A 23,000-nucleotide genomic window follows, 5' to 3' on the forward strand; every position below is an offset into this window, starting at 1 on the left:
GTGAAATAGATTGAGACGTAAAAAAGGGGTTAACTTTATGAGATGTATTTTTTATGTATTTTAATATATTTGTGTAAACCGTACGCAGGAAGTGATTTGTACGCGTTTTACTTCCACTTTGTTAATGACCACCGGCATCTCACTGATCATTCATTACAGGCACTTTGATTGGCTTTGGGAACATATGTTCCCATTCACCTATCAGTGTACTAATAGGTGGTGACAGGGAGCGCTGCAGGCAATCGAAGCGGAGTACGTATAGCTACGCCTCTAGGGTCAAGATGAAGCTTCAAGGGGTGTGGATATACTGTAAAGTCTGGAATTGGTGTTATTGTACCATAGGCACACTTCTCTTTTCTGATACAGACACCTAACATATCCCATTTCTGAGAGAGCTGCTCTGGATGATACCTCCCTCTCCCATCTATTGACACAAATTTGGCATTGGAGGAAAACTCTGAGTTTGAACATCATATCCTTTCGGTTCTGGTTGTTATGCAGCAAGTGCATACTTTTGTCCACTGTGTTGTTCAGTGACTCCCCCCCCCCCCCCCCCCCCGTCTTCACATCTGTTACGGTTTCACCTACTTCCTGGACTTGTCCTACGGTTACAGGTAGAGGACACATTTTCCAAACAGAAATAAATAATCTCACAAAGATTGGGGTTGCAAAGATCAGGGAGAGGCAGAGGCGTCACAAGGGTAGGTGTCACCTGGTGCGGCAACTCATAGTGTCACCTCCTCTTACCCCATGTACCTCCAACCTCACCAGGTAGTAATGTTGCTTGTTATAGGGAGATATTAAGATGATCACCATATGGCCCTGGTGGCCTATGAACTCCGATAACAGTTCATTACGGAGCAGCCAGGAGGGAGAAGTACTTCAGGCACTAGCCTGGTCTGTATTTACATAGCCTACTCCACTCTCCCTTAGCTTGGTGTCACCCCCTCTGTAGGCAACACCTGGTGCGATCTGCACCCCTCTAGTGATGCCACTGGGGAGAGGCAAGAGGAAGCCATCCAAAGCAGCAATGCTGGTGCAGTGTATACAGTGCACAGGCTGCAGTGAAGGTAGAATCAGTAATACACTATAACTGTGTCTTTAACCTCCCTGGCGGTACAATAAAATAGCCAGGGAGGCAGCGCAGCACTTTTTTTTTTTTTAAATCATGTAGCTAGCCTAGCGCTAGCTACATGATAGCCGCTGTGCAGCAGCATCCCCCCTACCCTTCCGATCGCCTCCAGCGATCAGAGCAAACAGGAAATCCCGTTCGGAACGGGGATTTCCTGTTTGGCTTCCGCCGTCGCCATGGCGACGATCGGTATGACGTAAGCGACGTCATGGTGTCGGGGGAGTCCCAATCCCAATTATGGAAATCAGCCCACCAGAGCCTGAGAAATCCTCTGCAGCGGCTTACCCAGTGTCCAGCACGGGGTTACCGCTAAGGAGGTTAATCAGGGGCAATTTGAGGCTAATAATTAGAGATGGTCCATGAGATGGTACTATTTCCAGCTTAAAAGCAAAGTTAAAGAGTTTAAGAGGAACTGTAGTGAAATAAACATGATTATTAAAATTGCTTATTCTTTACAATATTCATCTATAAATTATTTAGTCAGTGTTTGCCCATTCTAAAATTTTTCCTCACCCTGATTTACATTCTGAAAAGTAGCATAGGTGGCGGCACATTTACTGCTGGCAGGTGCATCTCTGCCGAATGTTTGTTTACTCTGTGTTGCAAAGTCAGTAGAAAGAATACCTTATCAAGGTTGGGGGAACATGCGATTTTAACAGATCCCTCCAAAGAGGTCTGAACTCTTTTCATTAAAAACTCAGCCTAAATTTCTTGTGCCTGCTTGTACGCATGGAAAAAAAATGGGGGTGCTGGTTTTGGTAACCCTTGCTTTTCCTACAAGCTTGCCAGCAACGTGAGGACCTGTCACACAAGAAGTAAAAGGAGGTTGTGAGCTTCCCATTTTAGAAAGACACTAAACCTTCACTGATCTATAAAACAAATACAGCAGCTATTCTTTACCTCCCTGCTTTTTTTGGCACATAACTGCGAACGGATTTAATTCTATTTAAGTTAAAGTGGTAATACACTTTAAAAAGATACACAGAAAAATGATTGGCCTCCAGTCAGATGCACTTGGGAAAGCCCCACACCAAGTGACAACAGGTTAACCCAAAAAGGAATGATCCTTAAATATAAATGGAATTTTTAGCAGATTAAAAATAAGTTAATTGTTCCCAGATACTCAATTCTGTGTCTTTGGCAATGTCCTAAGGGCTCCTTAGAGTTTCTAATGCAATTTTCTTGTTCTACCATTTCCAATTGGAAAGAAGGCTCCCCACATAGAAAGGCGCTCCTAGTGGTCTTTGTACGCTATTGACTGCGCGTAGTAAGGAAGTACTTGAAGAATTCATACACAGACCAGGCAATGGCTGTAGAAGGCATCTGATAAATGATTCGGGCCTGCATGCCCTTGAAGTAACCTGCAACACCTCCGATCTGGTAGACCGTCCTTATGGCGTTGGCCATGCCAGACAGGTGTCCGCTGATGTTAGCGGAGCTGAGGGCCATGTTCTCCTGGGTGTTCAATAAGGTTTTGCATACGTCCAATGGCGTGGTGGCTGCAGCTGCTACCGCTCCAGCGATGGCTCCAGAAACGATATGCGAGCCTGGGTGGTACTGGCGACGCGGGTTCAGCTGCTCCTGCGTAAACTCATAGGTGATGAAGTGAATGGCTTGAAAGGGGATGTTCATGAACAACTGTGTGGTATAACTACGGTAAAAAGCTCCAACTCCCTCTGATTTGCTTATAGACCGGATGCAGTGCATCATGTTCCTGTAGGGGGAGTTAAACATCTGCATCCGTTGCTTCACCACTGTGGATATAGAAAATAAAATGAATTACATTAGTAACAATGACAATAGAGTCACCGAATATAAATCACTCCTGTATTGCTAGTGCATTCTTACAGAAAATCATACCTCCATTCCAGCAGAGGGCAGTGTTGTTTCTCAGTTTACGGCCATTATTGTTTTAAAATAAAAATGTGCTACTGTGGCTAAAGCCACACATTTCATCTGCCCATTTATTCCAGTTATTACAACATTTAAATTATGTCCCTAATACAATGTATGGCAACAATACTTTATTTTAAAATAAAGGTGTATTTTTTCAGTTTTGCGGCAGTCACTAATTACAAGCAATTATTTGCAAAACAACAACATACCCCCATGGCATACATTTTATGTGGTGTGTATGTTTTCACTTTCTCATTGATGCCAGTGATCATAGGCACTTTGTTCGGTGAATAGGAACCTTGTTCCCATTCACTGATTAGTGTAGTAACTGGCGGCTTCAATAGCGCGCGTTGGAGAGCACACAGGCGCGGTGACGACAAATTGCAGCAAGGTACATATATCTACACCCCAGAGACTTTAGATACGATGATGATTGTATTCATGGTTGACAAGCAACCACAGGGGTAACTTTTTTTCTTCAAAAAACATACTCCTATCATCCACATTAACCAGTGAATAACACTGATTACTTATTACAATGGTATCTGTAACACACTGTATTGCCAATAGTATTGGGAGCCCCCCTCCAGATCTTTGAATCCAGGTGTATAAAATAAAGCACCCAGGCATGCAGACCTCTACACATTTTGAAAGAATGAATCGCTCACAGGAGCTCAGCGATTTCTAACGTGGTACCATGAGAGGAAGCCACCTGTGCAAAAAGTCCATTTGTGACATTTCCACGGGCAACTGTCAGTGGTGTTACACCAAGGAGCAATAACCTAGGAACAGCAATTCAGCCATGGAGATTTTTATATAGTATTTAAGTATTTGGCAATGTTTCGATTAGTAATGTGTAATAAAGTTTGTTTTTAAGCGTTTGTTACAGCTAAGAACTGCACCAGAGCGTCTCTGAAATGACAGAACTTGTAGAGTATACCGACTATGCAGTGGATAGTGTCAATAGTGGGTTAAGGATGAACAGCCAGTAAACCTACAACAGGGTCATGGTTGTCCAAGCTCAATCCCAAAGAAGAGCTTCAGTAGTACAAACAACTGAAAAAGTAATGCTGGCAATGGAATAAAGGTAATTGATGATACAGTATTATCATTTGTGGCATATTTAACTGCACAACCAGAGAACAGTGTCCATTGTGATGCCTGTCCAACCCCCAATACAACCAAAATGGGCATGGAAGTGCCTGAACCACCGAGCAATGGAAAAAGGTGGCCTGGTCTGAGGAATCATGTTTTCTTTCAGATCATGTGGACATTATTTTTGACATTTACCACCTATATAGATTGCGGCAGGCCGCATGCCACGTAGGGCTCAACTCTCGCCTTAAAAGACGTGCTGATACCATCTTGGTGCCATATATCACAGGAGGCCTCCAGAAAAGGTTGTAAAAATCTGTCTCTACATTATAGGTCATAGCTGTTTTGGTGGCAAAAGGGGAGGGGGGGCTTCACAATATTAAAGGGACCCTGAGCTGTTTTTTTTTTTTTTTTTTTTTTTTTTTAAATAAACGGACTTACCAGGGGCTTTCTCCAGCCCAGATCCTCCTGGCAACCCTCCGCTGGCCCGTTGACTGCTCCAGCAACGCAGCGATTTCGGGTGAAGTTGCGCATGCTTGAGGTCGCGTCATCACAGCGGGCAAGATCCCTGTGCATGCGCGGTTCAATCTGCAAACTTTATGCAAATAGATCTGAATCTATTTGCATAAAGTTTGCATCAACTTAATTATTGACTTATTGACAATAGCTAGTTCTGATCTTAAACCAATAATGGTGAGAAGAAATTGCATTACCTTCAGCTGGGTTCATCACAGCATCATGCAGGACAGTTGCCAGGCTTCCTGCCACCCCTGCAGACAAATCAAGTGTTAGTTGTAGTACAAGCATATGACAATCATCCAAAATGTTTCTGCAGATCTGTGACCACTTGTGGTCATCTATTCTCTACACTAGTAGTTCTTCCATCATTTAATTACTCACACACTACCGAATAAGTGAAGTACCAGGGAAACAAAATCACACACTTGCGTCCAGAAGGACATTACCCTATAGGTACAAATGGTAAAAATTATAATTTTACTGTATCACGAAAAGTTTTAAAATGAGAGGTATTCGGTTTCAGAATCCCTCACTGTGTAGCCTTCAGATATGTATCTGTTGTCAGAGTGTGGGGGTCTTTGCTGATCCCCCTTATCCCATAGCAAAAAGTCTCATGGGAAGGTGTAGCTATCCCACACTGCTATGACCACTGACCACACAGTGTGTCTGTGTCGCTCGGGGACAGTGGAGATAACCTGATCAAGGATATAGCTGATCTGGTTCAACCACCAACTATCAAGTCCCCTCACACACTGACCCAATGACGGGTGGGTATATACAAACATAAAGTGCTAAGTGCTGTACATAGACTTTAACATGTGCATGTTTCACCAAAAGGCTTCATCAGAAAGCGTGCTGTACATATATTACATAGCCTACACCAATTATTTACATATATTACATAGCCTACACCAATTATTTACATATATTACAAAATACCCCCCATCATCATATAAGCCCCAGTCAGAGCTGAAGTGCCCTGTCAGGCAAAGCCATATAATATATATATATATATATATATATATATATATATATATATATATATATATATATATATATATATATATATATATATATATATATATATATATATATATATATATATATATATATATATATATATATATATATATATATATATATATATATATATAGAGGGAAATAGGGGAGGCGTCATAGTGGGTGTGATGAGGTGTGTCACATTTTACCTATTAGCATAATACAGATTACAGGGCTGGTGCCCTGTCCATATATCTTACCTCATTGAGGTCTTAGTGTGTCCGTGTTAAGGGATGGGAACCATCATTAGGATAGCATGATAACTCCCCCTCAAGTCCGTGGGCTTGGCCATCTCTCTGTGACCCACGTTAGGGGGAGGGGGCCCGCAGGATGCTGTTCGCCGGTAGGTTGCAGCCAAAACTTCAAACCCTGGGCGAATCTAACGGTCAGCTAATGGTGCAGACAGCGCTGTAGCGGTGACGTCACTTCCGCCCACACGCGCGTCTGCTTCCTGTCCTGCGCTGATCTGGGACGCATCTTGCGTTCCAGGTCTCCCTCTAGAGGCATTAGGTTCCTCCTCTGTCCCGACTGCATCACTGTTAAAGAAACGCCCCCTCCATTCAAGGGGGCGTAGATCTCTGTTTATGGTTGCGTAGCAACCTCTCGAATATATAAACATTCGCGCATATCAATGGTGCAGATACTCTTAGGCTCGCATAGTCCTCCATCTGGACCCTTTACCTAGCCCACTGTTGTGCACTTATATACGTAGGTGTCCCTCATATGCATCTATCAGTGTAGGTGCAACGTGGATAATGCGCAGATGTAAATTTGTATCTGTATTTGCTCGTATAGAGTGTGATCACAACCCCTATGCAGTATAAACAAACACGCACGTATTTTGTGTATGACATGCAAGGATCCGACCACAATACATGGGATAATTCACAGATGCAAACACATCAAGGGGTACTTGTGCGCTTCCATCTGTCACTCGCCTGAATATTTGTCACTGACTGTCCCAAAGCTGTGAGGCATATCAGGACCCAACACTGCAGAAAATCTCCCCAAAGAATCTAAGGGAGTCTCACGTTCAGATGAGTCACATCTGTCAAAGAGTCTCATACCCATCTGGGTAATATCATGATAAAGGGGGGGTTTTTTAGAGTCAGTATATGCGATGGCACTGCCCTCCTAGAGTAGGTCTCAGCTAGATCAAAATGTAAAAAGAAGGGAAGATTGGTATGGGGAGGGTGTATGTTTGTATATACCCACCCGTCATTGGGTCAGTGTGTGAGGGGACTTGATAGTTGGTGGTTGAACCAGATCAGCTATATCCTTGATCAGGTTATCTCCACTGCCCCCGAGCGACACAGACACACTGTGTGGTCAGTGGTCATAGCAGTGTGGGATAGCTACACCTTCCCATGAGACTTTTTGCTATGGGATAAGGGGGATCAGCAAAGACCCCCACACTCTGACAACAGATACATATCTGAAGGCTACACAGTGAGGGATTCTGAAACCGAATACCTCTCATTTTAAAACTTTTCGTGATACAGTAAAATTATAATTTTTACCATTTGTACCTATAGGGTAATGTCCTTCTGGACGCAAGTGTGTGGTATCATTTAATTACTGTGATTTGTTAAAGAGACACTAATGCAAATAAAAATGATGATATAACGATTTGTATGTGTAGTACAGCTAAGATATAAAACATTAGGAGGAGAGACATAAGTCTAATTTTGTTTCCAGTACAGGAAGAGTTAAACTCCAGCTATCTATGCAAAAGAGCCACTGAGCTCCACAACCTTCAAAGGCTCAGAGAGCTCTGTCTTAAGCACCCTGGCGTTCAATTAAATGCGCCAGGGTGGATGCGCAGTACTATTTTTTTTTTTTTTTTTTTAAATCCTGTAGCTAGCGCTAGCTACATGATTTCCCCCCTCCCTGCGGCGTCCCTCCCAACCTTCCAATTGCCGCCATCGCGTCTTCCCATAAGGAAATCCCATTCTGAACGGGATTGCCTTTAGGGCTTCCCCCGTCGCCGTGGCGACAATCGTGATGACGTCATCGGGACTCCCGATCCACCCATCAGTGCTGCCTGGCACTGATTGGCCAGGCTGCGCATGGGGTCTGGGGGGGGCTATAGCGCGGCGGGTAGCGGCGCATCGGCGGCAATCGGTGTAAACACGCAGCAAGCAAAGTGCTTGCTGCCTGTTTAAAAAAAAAAAAAAAAAAAATTGCCAGCGGTAATGGACGAGCTGAGCTTGTCATTACCGCCAAGGAGGTTAAAGAGACTCTGAAGCGAGTCTTAAATCATGTTATTACTGTAAAGCACTATAGATAGTGCTAAACCGCCGCATCCCCACAGCAAAGCGAGGGGTTTATACCTTTACGACTATTTATACCTATACGACTTTCTTGGTCGTGGATTTTGCTGCTCATGGAGGCAGAGCTTTGAGCTGCAGCTCTGCCTCCATGCGCGTCAATTGCTGCACAGATCTCAGCCTCTCCCCCGCCCCTCTCTTTGAAGGCAGATTGAGAGGGGCGGGGAGAGGCGGCGATCAGCAGGGATTGACGCGTTAGGAGGCAGAGCTACAGCTCTAAGCTCTGCCTCATCAGGAAGCGCTCCCCAGAGTTTACAGAGGGGATTTGCGCGGGGATGCGGCGGTTTAGCGCCATTTATAGTGCTTTACAGTAATGGCATGCTCTAAGACTCGCTTCACAGTCTCTTTAAGGTGTTTGGACGTCAAATCGGGCGTGTGTACAAACGGTCGTTCAGCTGATAAGACTGGTTTTGACAGAACCGTTTGTACACACGCCAGATTTGACGTCCAAACAACCGGTCGTTTGGAAAAATCCGACGTGTGTATGTACCTTAAAGCTTGTTATCGCAGCTTTCAGTGGTAATTTCTTTTTCTCACCAGAGGACAGTTCAAAAGTTCACTGGCCTGCTCTGTAAAATCATTTATAATGCTGAGTAGTGTGTAAACTGCAAATAGTAGAGAATGATGCAATGTTATAAAAAACACTATATAACTGAAAATAAAAATGAGAATATTTTCTTTGCTACTAATGTTCTAGTCATTAGCCGTACTACACAATCAATTCATTATATCATTTTTTTTCGCTTCAGTGTCTCTAAGTAGGTTTCTTGGACCAGATGGTCTGATATAGTTTAGAGCAGGGGTGCCCACTAAGTAGATTATGATCTCCCAGTAGATGGCAAAGGACTTCTGGGTATTTCCCACACCACCCACCTCCAACTGAGTGACATACCCATTGCACTCAGTCTCTTTAACTTGGATGAGCTTAGTGCAATGTGCTTTCCTGAAGTTTTGCACAGAAGTGTGACTATCGATTACGATGTCACAAAGCATTGTGTGTTACTACTGATTACAATTTGCCGGACATGGAGCATGATATTGTAAGCATGATATAGTGACTATTAGGTCAAGTACTGGTCTATTACTTAGGCCTCATTCACACTGGAGCGTTTTACTAGTGATTCCTGGTTGTCTGTAAATCGCTAGTACTTGAAAAAGTCACCTTCCCAGAAGAGGCCCAGGCAATTTTTTTTCTTCAAATTCCTGCCAGGGCTTTGTGCACGCCCACCTGCGTGGCCGCAGCCCGCCCCTAGCTTGGCAGCCACAAATCAGGACGCAACCATGCGTTTCAGGAGACCTTCTCCCTTCATCAGCAGGGGTACACAGAGTACTGCGGTTACTTACTACAGGCACCGGCGCTAGCAGACAACAATAGGCTACCACAGAGTCATCAATCCTTGTGAGTTTACGGCAGATCCACGGACCAGCACTGCTTACACAGTGGGCAGCTGCTCACACGGGCATCCAATGCTAACGGGACCCTTTGGAGAGGAAGCCTTTTGTTTTATCCTCATCCCCTCCACCTGTCTATGCAAATCAAAAGATCACTAGCCACTGGCTTCAGAGAGCAGCACGGCTATCCACTCCACTATGTCACCACTCTGCCCAGGATCACCAAATCCAGAACACTCCTCCTGCTTACACAGGAGTTTTGGATACAAACTGTCTATGTCTACAGCAGGGGTGCCCACATATTTTCGGCTCGCGAGCGAGCTACTTTAAAATTCGCAGAGGTCAGGAGATCTACAGACATTTAATTGTGCCTTCAGTATAGGTTGGCTGGGTATATGAGCCTTCAGTATAGGATAGCTGGGTATATGTGCCTTCAGTATAGGTTGGCTGGCTATATGTGCCTTCAGTATAGGTTGGCTGGGTATATGTGCCTTCAGTATATGTTGGCTGGGTATATGTGCCTTCAGTATAGGATAGCTGGGTATATGTGCCTTCAGTATAGGATAGCTGGGTATATGTGCCTTCAGTATAGGATAGCTGGGTATATGTGCCTTCAGTTGAGGTAAGCTGTCCCTTTATTATAGGGCGGGCATGCTTACCTCCCCTCCAGCAGTGGTGTCCTGGTTTTACTCTCCGGCAGGCAGCGTAAGTGGAAGCGAAAGTCTCGCTTCAGGCGCCGTTCCCAGCCATGACACTGTGTCATGGCAGAGCCGCCCCTGGCTTCTCAGCCATGCCTCTCTTCTCCCGATTGGCTGTACCTCTCTCCTCCTGATTGGCTGTGGCTGCGCTATCAGCGGCAAGCAGCAGAATCTGATAGGACGCGGCCAATCAGCCGCGTTCTACAGCTGCTGGCCACAAAATTCAATGGGACGCGGCCACGAGGCCGGTAGATCGCGATCAACCTATTGGGCAGCCCTGGTCTACAGGATAACCCTCTACACCTCCTCATAGGGATTGAGGCTGGTAGGAAGCACATGGATTGGTTTTGGTCAGGTGGTGGAGTCCCATGCTCTAGACTCTTCCCTACTGTGTGATACCAGCTTCATGGGGTAAGGGTTAAAAAGGTGGTGGGCAAATACCTCAGCACACTTGACTAAGGGGGAAGGGGTGTGTGTGTGTTAAGTTTTACATAAAAAGAAAAAAAATTGGGGAAGCCTAGTTAAAGACAAAACATATCAAAAGTTCTCCATACAATGGAATATAAATATTTGTGCTTCCCTATAAAGATAAATGGCATGCGTTAACTCACATAAGTCCCAGCAGGGTATTGTACCGTGTTTTTTACTGTTGACATAAGTCCGTGCAACAGTGTGTTTTCAAGATGCTCTATATCTCTATCATAGCAGATTAGAAATGTTGAAATTACACTTTCATAGAAAAACATGTGTCATTAGGAAGCACAAAAATTCCTATTTTCTGAATTCACCATGGAAAAGCATCCAGTAGGAACAGTTTCCATTTCACTGCTGATTGGGATATTACCATTAGCTGTTGTCTACATGTGGGGTTTATGTGGCTGTGTAAAATTTAAAGCTATAGGCTTGCTGTACACCAGCGGTTCTGGATGCTAGCCTGGCTACAGGGGTATAAAGAGATAATTTGCATATTCAGTAGTGGTGCATTGTGGGTAACCACAAATGTTCACTTAAAGCTGAATTATTGCAAGTTGCCTTCTGTTTTAAAGAGGAGCTGTTAGGTATAGGGTTTTAGAGAAAAAAAAAAAAAAAAACACGTATCAGTAGCTGAATATTGGCTCTACTTACATTACATATGCATTTCACTGTCCACGTTTGGATTTCACAGAATTTTTATATAGTATTTGCAGAGAATGATGCTCCTGACAGCTCATGGCAGGTTCCATATTTGTCTGTCTCCTATGAAGCCAATTGTGATGTAATATCCTCCCTCCTTCCTGATGATTCATCAGGATCAAAGATCCTAATGGTTCATGATCCTGACAACACTATTGTGCAGTGAATATTAGCCATGTGGCTAGGAACAATAGCGGCTCATGCAGTATACTCTAACGGAACATGTGCCCTGTGATTTTTTTCAGTGCTGTGATGTTACAAGCTGCTGTAACATGAGCCTGTAACTTCCCACTGTGAAAGCAGCCTTAGGGCGTGATAGGGAAATGAAGGGGGAGGACCCAAAGTAGTGCAGAGTGGGGAGAAGAAGCAGCCCCAGAATGCTTTGCAGTATGTTATGCGGCCTGGCGGCCTCCTTAGGGGCTTGGGAATAACCAGCCTTGCTGTTCAGCAAGGATCAAAGTGAGAGATTTTTAACTTCAGTATTGCCTTTTTGGCTCCCTTCTAAACTGTTTAACACAGGAGAATAGAGGTTTAAATTAATTTTTGCAGCCTGACAGTTACTCTTTAAGAAGGCAAATCAGACCAACCGTTAGCCAAGTGACTGTTCCCGGCGTGGTTAACCATGGACCCCACGGTGATTTTCATCTTCTCATAGCAAGCGAAATAAAGAGCATGCGCAGGTCCTGCTCCAAGCATTGTCACATTAATTCCTCGCAAGGGAGTTAACACGCCCTCAGTCCGGACCATCGTCTTCAGAGCTTCCATTACTCCTCTGTACCGAGCCTTGGGGTCTGGCTGCAAACTCTGCATTCTGGTCTGAAACAAGAAGGAAAACCAGTAAGTACACTAAATGTAACTATAGTCTGCATCTCTCTGTGCTCAAGTGCTATTAATATACAAAACTAGCACCTATTTAGGCACCGTGAGAGGACAGCAGCACAGAGGAGGAAGCACACCAGCTGGAGAGGTGAGCGTCAGAGAGCTTTGCTGTGCTAATACTCTGCATAGGGCCCCCGGGGAGAGTAGCCTTAGCATGGGGGACACCTGGGGAAGCAGCTGTAATGGATTAGATTCGGCATGAAATGGATTAAAATGCAATGTGCCGTGTATGGTAATGATAGACCTCTCTCTGATCAGATGTTTATCAGAGAAGTTCTATCTTTTGGGCACATCAGGAGAAAGTCTGCCAGTGTATTGCAGTCTTCAGACCAACGAATTCTAAGGACAGAAGACCAATGAAATACTCTTCAATTTTCTAAGGCTCCATACACACATCCAAGTTTTATCTGCAGATGACTGGCCAATTTTATTACAGCCATGTAGTAGGAGGGCCTATACACAATGCTGATATTTAAATCACAAACAACTTATGCTTCTTATGAGAGAAATTAAATAATTAAAATATAACTTTTAATAGAACACTAAAACCACTGCTTTAGTGTACTACTATTGAATTACTAGGACTACTAGCGGGGTGGAGGATCAATATATGAGAACACCCAATAATGACCCCTCGGCCTGGGTTTGCTGAAGGGCTGTTTCCACCGTTTCCCCCTCACTATATAAAATGCTTGTCTAGAAAAAACACACAACCACCCCACACCTTACCCAACATGTTTCACCCCCATAAACTAAGGGGGCTTTGTCTGGTGGCATACAAAGTGCAACAGTGCCTAAACAATCAAAATACATTCATCATTGTACTGGGTTGGGGTGGTTGTGTGTTTTGTAGCATTTATACTGAGGAGGGGAACAGAAGAGCTAACCCTTGTACTGGGTTGGGGCTGTTGCGTGTTTTGTAGACAAGCATTTATACTGAGGAGGTGAACAGAGGAGCTAACCCTTGCAGTGGGTTGGGGCGGTTGTGTGTGTTGTAGACAAGCATTCATAGTGAGGGGTAAATGGAGGAAACTGCCCTTCAGCAAACTCAGACCGAGGGGTCATTATAGGGTGTTCTCATATATTGATCGTCCACCCCTCTTGAAGTCTTTGTAATTCAATTGTACTACATTTAATTTAATGTTCTATTAAAAGTCATATTTTAATCATTTAATTTCTCTCTTACGAAGCATAAAGTGGTTTGTAGGATGAGGGCCAACAGATTCTGAACACTATGAACAGACTGTACTGTGGGTATGCTCTCATACTGGAATCAGAAAGATTTCAATCGCCAAGCACGATTTGGTTGTTCCCGAAATTGGGTTTGGCACATACAGTAGCTCAGACTACAGGGAAGTAGTAAAGATGGTCAGTCATCTGCATATAAAAAAAATACAAAAATAAAAAAAGAGTGTATGTATGTACATCCCTTAAAGGGGAACTTCAACCTAAACAAACATACTGTCATCAAGTTATATTAGTTATGTTAATTAGAATAGATAGGTAATATAATCTCTTACCCACCCTGTTTTAAAAGAACAGGCAAATGTTTGTGATTCATGGGGACTGCCATCTTTGTCATGGGGGCAGCCATCTTTTTGGTTGAAAGGAGGTGACAAGGAGCAGGAGACACAGTTCCAACTGTCCTGTGTCCTGATAACCTCTCCCAGCTGCATGCGCTAGGCTTCAAATGTCAAATTCAAAATGTAAAAAAAAAAAAAAAAAAATTGCACCAAAACAGCAGAACGAGAACAACAACATCAGAAATCCCATCATGCTTTGCCCAGCATCAGGGGAAAAAAAGCCCAGGCAGTTTTCTTCTGTGCAGCTAAAAATGAGGCTTGTATAAGAGAAACAAAGTTCTGATGCTGTGAAACTGTTAAAGAAACACCAAGCCTTTTCAGTGCTGCTGAGTCGATTTTTAGTCCGGAGGTTCACTTTAAGATGTATGATAAGTGTCAGGCTCTCTGTGAAAATGACGTGCTCCTACACAATGACGTGCCCCTACACCCATCCAACCCTCCCTCACTGACTGCATTTTTTGCACACACAATTCACAGCATTTCTTTCATCCTTGCACAGAGGATCTCGTGCAGAGGCTATAGGTTTACGCAGCAGAACATAGGTGGTTGGGAGTGTCATGATTTCATGGCTGCATGTAAAAATTGGGTGTTCCATATAATGCTGACTTTTTACACGTCTGTGTTAGGCTGCTGAGAAACGGACAGTATGGTTGCTTTAATGTAGGTCACGAACCAAATCCAAGACAGAAAAGACAATAAGAAAACCAGGTTCTTCTTCCAAGCATTTAAACCAAGTCTTATGCTAGGAATACACAGTACGTTTTGTACCGTGTAATCGAGCCGCTGGATCGATTCCGGCGCAACCCCGCTCGTCCACGCGGGCGCCTGGATCGATTCCCGCTCGTCCCCGCGGGCACTTATCTTCTCATCGTTTTCTTCCATTGTCCTGCCCACGGTAACGAGCGCGGAATCGATCTGGCCGGTGATCGGACACGTCGGATTTTTATCAATCGAGCCATCAGTGACAAAAACGTACCGTGTATTCCTAGCATGAAGGATTTATTTAATTAACAAAAACAAAACCTGTGAAACCTGCACTCACCAGTCTTGCTGGAAGGTGGTAGTTATATTTACTATTCTGCTGATCTTTCTGGCAAAGTATATGAATCGCAGACCTGTAACAGGCGTGTAGTTAAAGAGAAACTCTCACTAACAATTTAACTTCATCCCAATCAGTAGCTGATGCGCGTACGAGAGATAATGGCGCCGGGAGACTTGGGCGCAGGATACAGCCTGTATATGGCTGATCCTGCTGCCGCACAAGTCCGGGCCGTGTTAATTACCATTCCCCTCCAGGCCGCCATGAATTGTGGGGGAATAATATAATTCGGCTTCCAGCAATTGCTGGAAGCCGAATTATTGTTTTAAAAGCAACTTTAGCTCCGTCTTCGGATGGCGCTGAAGTTACTCCCTGTGCGCTGCTATAGGCTTAGTTCCTATTACGGCCTATGGTTGCGCAGGCTGTGCCCAAGTCTCCAGCGCTGGATTCACTGTGTTTGGCTGATGCCCTCTTTCCCATGAAAGGGGGCTCTGAATGGCTGATAGTGGGGAAACATCTCCCACAGTGTGATGTCATGACCATGGTCCTGACAGTTTCCTGTCTGTGAACCTAATTGCGCTGTGGGAAATAAAAAGCAAGCAGCATCTCCTTCCACTGACATCACCTGCCAGCAGTAAAAATGACACCACGTGATAAATGTCAGAAAGTAAATTAGGGAGAGGAAAGATTTTACAATGGGCAAACACTGACTAAATCATTTATACATAATTATAAAAATGAACTTTTATTACATTTTCACAGGAGTTCCTCTTTAATGTATGGCAGCCTCTATATTCCTGCTCCTTTCCTCACTACTTCTACTGCTGATTCCTTGCTTTCTGCACAGCCCTCTCTCTTTGATTTACAGTAAGTATTCTTAAGGTGTATTAGGACAAAGGGCTATACCTTTTTATTACATTTATAAAAAGCCAACAAATTACACAGCTGTGCATGAAATAAGAGATTAGAAACTTGAGAAGAAAAAAATAAATCACAAAGGACAGAAACGTGAGTAATATCCTGCCTGAATGATTTTGTAATATCTGAAGTTTTATTACCCTGTGACATCTACGGCTCTGAGAGGAAGAAAATATAAAAGTAAGATACGTAGTTTAGTAGTGGGAAGTGTCTGGATGGTCCAAAAGCTTTCTAGATCCTCAAGCCCACCACTGGTGCATGGGAACTACTTCTGTCCCCGCGGTCCTGGCCATGTACAAACACATCCTTACTGGGCATGTGCGAGTACGGTCCAAGCATGCCAAGTAGAATGAAGCCGTTCATGCACAGAGAGAGAGGAAGGAAAAAAACCAAGGATCTTCTTACCTGGGGCTTCCTCCAGCCCCTGGCAGCCTATGTGTCCCTCACCACAGCTCTGCTCCCAGCTGGTGACCCGAGGTCCCCTCCTTTCCTCACCAGGCTGGCATCCTCACTCGCGCACTATCTGCAATGGAGGGGACCCCAGGCCACTGGCTGGGAGCGAGCTGCGGCGAGGGACAAATAGGCTGCCACTCATGAATAATTGTGTTCCCTGCCTTAGTATGAGCAGCAAGTGGGTTTATTTGGCAACACAAAAACTAAATAAATCACCCAAGTCAAGGAGCCGAGAATAAACATCCACTGAGGAAGAACGTGTAGCAGAAAACGGCAGCGACTCAGTCACAGAAGAGAATCCGGGGAAAGTCAGATACACACAATATTTGCATACTTCATGTCAGAGAGGACGAGGCTAAATGGCAGTTTTACAAGATGGGATTTTCCCTCAGTGAGATCTGCAATAGGTTCCTGAGGTTTAAATAACAGGAAGCCAAGGATAACTTAACATCTAAAAGGTGTCCATTAACGGTGCAATGTTAAGTAAGCAATCTTTTCTTCTTTATTCTGGTCATTTTGAAAACAGAGAAACTGGTGGGCCCAACCTATCCTGAAGAAAGGCATTATTGATTGTTTCCATAAAGAAATGGTTGATCAGCGTGGTTTATTTTTCATAGCTAGGATCACAAATTAGATTAGTTAAAGCTGTGGATAATTTACAATACCTTCTTTCATTCGATGTGAATGATCTGATTGAAAATGTTCACACCATTAATGACTTATTACAAGGCATGTGCCACACTATACAAAAAAAAAAAATTATATAGATCGATAGCTATAGATATATTTTTTTTAAATGTATTTATTTAACACAGACACACACTCTAGCCAAAACATTAGACACCCCTTATTTGAAAGTAAACCAGTCCAACGGCTATGTAGAGTGACGCAACAACGCAGAGTTGCTTGTATAAAGAATGCTCAGCTTCGGACAACGTAGTTATGGAACTTCATGTCAAAATGGGTAAGAGACAGGATTTTAGTGACTTAGAACCTCTGAAACGATGACCGTTTTAGGATTTTCTCGTCCAACAGAATCTCGGGATTTAAAGTGGCAGTTAAAAAAAAAAAAAAAAAAAAAAAAAAAAAAAACACACGCTTCAAGCGATAAGGACTATTCAGGTTGAAAAAGGCTGGTGAAGGAGAAAGGTGAAAGGCGAGTAGCACACATACTACACAGCAACAGAAGGGCAATAACGGGACAAATTACAGCTGAATGCAGTGCAGGTGCATCACAAAGCAACATACAACAAGACGGACTTTTACATATGTCATAGACTGCACAGTAACAATGAGTGTCCATCAGCCTCTGGGGTGGGTTTGGAAGCTGCATAAAACAATGGGCAGTTGTCACAATGATTTTAGACACAATCATGTGAGCAGTCTTTATCTTTTCATATTCTATTGCAATGAGAAGGTTGGGGCTGACACACACACACACACACACACACACTTTAAAATCTTCTGATAGAGTGAAGGAAGATTTCTGTCGACTCCTTGCCCAAGAGACATGAAGTGAGGAAATGTCGCCTTAAGAAGAGGAAGTCACACCTTCAGTTGCCACAAAATTAAATGTTCCCACTGAGGACTGGTCCATTACTCCTGTTTTGTGTCAACGCTAAAGTTAGAAATCCGGCTTGCAGTCTGCCTTGTTGGGATCAGACAGTCACAGGAGCCTGAAGTGGGGTGAGACAGTCACCAGAAACACAGATTGGAGTGAAAAACTAAGTGGCTGCCTCAACCTCTGCCCACACCGACATCACACCTCATCCAGCTTCCCCTCACTGTGTGCTCGGACAGGTTGGCGAAAGCATAGTCAATGTGCTGCCCTCACTACAGGGCGACTTTAAGGCTATAATCTACTTAAGCAAAGCATTGCACATTGCCACAATCACTTAAGACAAGAGAGAATAGTCACAGGTGTGTGTGCGGGGGAGGTGGGGGGGGGGGTACACTCCTAAGGCAGGATTACAGACTGTTTGGGCTTTGAGGAAGTGCGGGGGGGCAATGTCGTGTGCTGCCCTCAGTGATGTCGTGTCCCCAGCCGCCACAATGCATGCCAATGATGTTGTAGTCCATTAGTATGATTAGATCTACCAGCCAGGAGATTAAATCACATGAATGAACTACATCCCCCAACATACATGGCCATGGGCCTTTGAGGACCTCTAATCAATATGGGACATAGACTGCTATTTTAGGAGGGAGGGGGGGGACCCTTTTTATCTTCATTGCCACTAGTGTTATGGTACTCTTCATTCCCCCTCCATAGGGCAGAATGTGATGCTCAGTAGAGTTTGGTCGTATATCTGTAGATGTATCTGTATGTCAGTCACATTACAAAAGAAATGGTTTAGGGCTACATATATCTGGCATTTGTGCAGAGGATGCAGCATGCACTTGTTAAGCAATCCATCCTGTACAGGAACCCTAACTTGTGCAAACGACAGATTACTATGCTGATAGGACTGCAGCTACTCTTTCCAGATTTAGTCATTTCGCAAATAGGTAATACGCCAATTGCAGCTACTACATATACAAATACACAGTCTTAGCTGACCTGATGTCACTGGACAATCAGCCACAGAATTTGGGGTTGTAAAGCAGAAATAGCCAAATATTAAAAGCAACCAATTAATCCAATTATATACACAAAATATACAGTATGTGCCAAAAAATCTGCTTTTATATACACGCTTCCTTTAAAGAGAACCCGAGGTGGGTTTGCAGAATGTGATCTGCATACAGAGGCTGGATCTGCCTATACAGCCCAGCCTCTGTTGCTATGCCAAACTCCCCTAAGGTCCCCCTGCACTCTGCAATCCCTCATAAATCACAGCCACGCTGCTGACAAACAGCTTGTCAGAGCGGGCTGTGTCTATCTCTATCGTGTCAGTCTGCTGCTCTCCCCGCCTCCTGCAGAACTCCAGTCCCCGTCTGCATCCCTTCCCTCCCTGCTGATTGGAGGGAAGGGACGGGGGCAGGGAGCGGAGCTATGCAGGAGGCAGGGGAGCAGCTGAGACTGACACTGGGTTTGGGATAGCAACAGAGGCTGGGCTGTATAGGCAGATCCAGCTTCTGTATGCAGATAACATTCTTTAAACACACCTCGGGTTCTCTTTAATCCCTTGCTTAAAGCGGAACTGAAGATAAAAACAAAACAGTTTTCACTTACCTGGGGCTTCTGCCAGACCCCTGCAGCCGTCCCGTGCCTGAGTCGGTCTGCAACGATGCTCCACTCCCGCGCCGCCAGCTAGTTTTGGTTTCGCCGACAGGCCACTGCACCTGCGCAGCTCTAGCCACGCGTATCTTTGCTCACGTTCCTGCGCAGGACGCCATTGCAGACGGGAAAGCGAACAAGGCTACATGTGGCAGGGCTGCGCAGACGCAGTGGCCCATCGACTTATAAGTAGACTGAACCAAAACTAGCTGGCAGCGGGGGAAGGGAGGATCGTGGAGGACCGATGCAGGACAAGACAGCTGCTAGGGGCTGGTAGAAGCCCCAGGTAAGTGAAACTTTTTTTCTTTATTTTTAGTTCTGCTTTAAAGTGAGCCTGAATCCTCATAAAACAAATAAGGCTCCTATAGAGCCTTCCTGTTCCTCTCCTGGTCCCCTGTTCAAGTCCTCCACGGCAGCGGGCTTTGGAAAACTTCTGGAGCCAGAGTGCTGCTGAAGCGCACCACAGCAGAAGAGAGCTTCAGACTCCCTTTAACAGGACTCAAACAGGAGGCAGGTCAGCATGCCAATGCTGGAAAGATCGTGCTCGAAAGGGCTCTATTAGGTGTACTGTTCGATATGGTAATGATCAACGGGCTCAATGCTGGTCTCCCCCCATGTTTTATACAAGATTCCTTTAATCCCTTGCTTGAAGGGCACCTGAGAAATTACATGTAGCAGCTTTTATACTTACCTGGGGCTTTCTCCAGCCCCATGCATCCCAGTGGGCTCTATGGCCGTCCTCCTGGGTCGATTTGTTCCTTCATGACCTCGCCCAGCACATTTCCTATCATGGGTCAGAAGCATACTGTGGCAGTGCTTCCGCTGGCTTCCGGCATTGATTCACTGAGTGGTGGTATTTTTCAATCCAATGGGAGCCCAATGTTTCTGCCGGGACTCAGATCTATATACCGAGGCTTGTGCAGTGGAGCCGAAGCAGCAGCACAGATAACCAAGCAATTGTGGAAGCAGCAGCGCAGAACCCAAGTTGACCAAGCAATTGTGGAAGCAGCAGCGCAGAACCCAAGTTGACCAAGCAATTGTGGAAGCAGCAGCGCAGAACCCAAGTTGACCAAGCAATTGTGGAAGCAGCAGCGCAGAACCCAAGTTGACCAAGCAATTGTGGAAGCAGCAGCGCAGAACCCAAGTTGACCAAGCAATTGTGGAAGCAGCAGCGCAGAACCCAAGTTGACCAAGCAATTGTGGAAGCAGCAGCGCAGAACCCAAGTTGACCAAGCAATTGTGGAAGCAGCAGCGCAGAACCCAAGTTGACCAAGCAATTGTGGAAGCAGCAGCGCAGAACCCAAGTTGACCAAGCAATTGTGGAAGCAGCAGCGCAGAACCCAAGTTGACCAAGCAATTGTGGAAGCAGCAGCGCAGAACCCAAGTTGACCAAGCAATTGTGGAAGCAGCAGCGCAGAACCCAAATTGACCAAGCAATTGTGCAAGCAGCAGCACAGAACCCAAGTTGACCAAGCAATTGTGGAAGCAGCAGCACAGAACCAAAGATGACCAAGTAATTGTGCAAGCAGCAGTGAAGAACCCAAGATTACTGAAGACACATTTGTAGCTCAATGCATGATAGTGTTTGACACGCAGGTGTGCTCGCGTCTGAGCACACCTGTTGTCCAGCACTGGAACAGAGCCCTAACAAGCACCCGGCCAGTGCCCAAAATTAGCTGTTTTGTTGCCAAGTAAAACCCACTATTTGCGCCAAAAAGGGTACATTTCAGCGCAGGCAGGTGCCTGAGAGCGGCCACCACGTGCCAAAATTTTCTTATGCCGATAAATCGCGGTTTTTAACATTGGCACCTATCTTTCATAAGGGATCCTGCGCCCTTTTTTCCTGTTTTGCTCGGGAGTGTTTATAATTTATATAGCGCCGACCTCTTACGCAGCGCTGTACATAGTATATATTGTCTAGTCACTAACTGTCCCCCTGCAGATGTTGACTTGGCTGGGATTCGAACCGAGGACCCAGCGCTGCAGGGCAAGAGCGCTAGCCACTACGCTACCATGCTGTGTTATCTAATAGCCACGAGAAAATAATCTCCCGAAATACAGGATAACCATTAATAAGTGAACTGTTACTCTGGCCAGTCTGACAGCATTAGCAGCAGCACTGTCCGCCTACACTGCTGCCCCAGGCAGATAGCATTGCATAAGGCACATCAGCACACAGCAGCTATGACAAGGCACTTTTACATCAAGCCAGCAGGATTGGGTGGGGAATTAAACTGGCATTTAGTGAGATCATAGCGATAGTGAAGTGCTTATGAAAACAGCGCAGCCTTGAGAGTGCCGCCAAGCCGTTTATCCACCGCACAGAATCAGAGTTTTATGAAGTCGCTGTAAATACATTCAGCCGCTGAGGGAGATTCCTGCCAAGAGGAATTTATGTTACACAAGGATGACATGTTCCATCCTTTTACTCCATGTTAACCAAACTTAACTGTAATTTGGGAAATCCTCTACATTTCAAAACAGAGGCTTACCGTGGCTTCTGAAGCTGGAAACTCTGGGATTACCCAAGACTACTCCTGTGTTACTACAGCAATCAAACACAGTCTTACTAAAAACTTCCCTTTAAAAAAGAGTCACCATCACTTTTCCCAGAAAGAGACAAAAGGTTTGTTAGTAAGTAGCGGTAGGTTTCACAACTAGATTTACATCTTAGAAAAGGAAGAAGATGAGCTGCAATTTACAAGAGAGGATCTGTATTACAAGGCTGCTAGTACAGTGCAATTAAAAAAGAACAAAAAACAAAGAAAATCTACTTGCAAGCAGTTTACTGTCAGTAGTCGGACTGTGCATGTTGTGATGAGCACCTGGTTATTATATAGCAGCGTGGTCACTTTGCATGGCATATGCTTTGTCCAGAAACAACACACACTAAATCTGTTGAGACAACTCTCCGATCGTACTCCCTGAAGAAGGAAATGGTTGTACATGCTAACAAGCAAGGGCCTGTACACACTAGCTAAGTTGCGCTGCATTTTAAAAACACATGAGATTTTTTAATTGCAAAGCCTTCCTGAAAATAAAGCAAATCACGAGGCACTGTACAAAGTGGTGCGATGCAAATTTTTTAATTTTTTGACGGCTTTGCAATAAAGAAAAAAAAACAAAAACGCATGTGATTTTAAATTGCAATGCAGCCAGTGTGTACCGGCCCTTAGGCCGAGTTCACACTGGCACAGATGAAAAACTGATCAGTGTAAAAACTAATCCGTGGCATGAATTAGTTTTTAAAATGCATCAGTTTTCCATCCGTGATGTTAGCGCGCAGTCATTGCTACGCATCCATCGGATATATCTTAGTGAACCCAAACTTGAGATCCATTCAGCGAAACGTGTAGAATAGATACGACAAGACAAATAACATTTATATCGTGCTTTTCTACTGGCGGACTCAAAGCGCCAGAGCTGCAGCCACTAGGGCGCGCTCTATAGGCAGTAGCAGTGTTAGGGATCCATTTGAATGGACCAATGTGAACTGATCCATTGGTTAACATTGAATCATTTCGCTTCCATTATGATCCACTGATTTATCTTCGTTCAGCTGTTTTATCATCTTAACACTGATTGGACAGGTCTATTCTTCATCACAGCGATCT

General features: G+C 44.6%; 1 protein-coding gene across 1 annotated transcript in view; it reads right to left on the reverse strand.

Moving 5' to 3' along the window:
• Positions 1–550: 550 nt before the first annotated feature.
• The window catches only part of SLC25A37 (solute carrier family 25 member 37), a 39,663-nt gene continuing 17,213 nt past the window's right edge, over positions 551–23,000 (reverse strand). Inside the window, exons 2-4 of the mRNA XM_068274730.1 lie at positions 11,882–12,110; positions 4,837–4,893; positions 551–2,886 (exon numbers count right to left, since the gene is read on the reverse strand). Coding sequence (XP_068130831.1) covers positions 2,384–2,886; positions 4,837–4,893; positions 11,882–12,110 — 789 coding nt within the window. The 3' untranslated portion in view covers positions 551–2,383. The remainder of the gene's footprint in view (positions 2,887–4,836; positions 4,894–11,881; positions 12,111–23,000) is intronic.

This window comes from Hyperolius riggenbachi, chromosome 3 (genome assembly GCF_040937935.1).
Source record: "Hyperolius riggenbachi isolate aHypRig1 chromosome 3, aHypRig1.pri, whole genome shotgun sequence".
NCBI lineage: Eukaryota > Metazoa > Chordata > Amphibia > Anura > Hyperoliidae > Hyperolius > Hyperolius riggenbachi.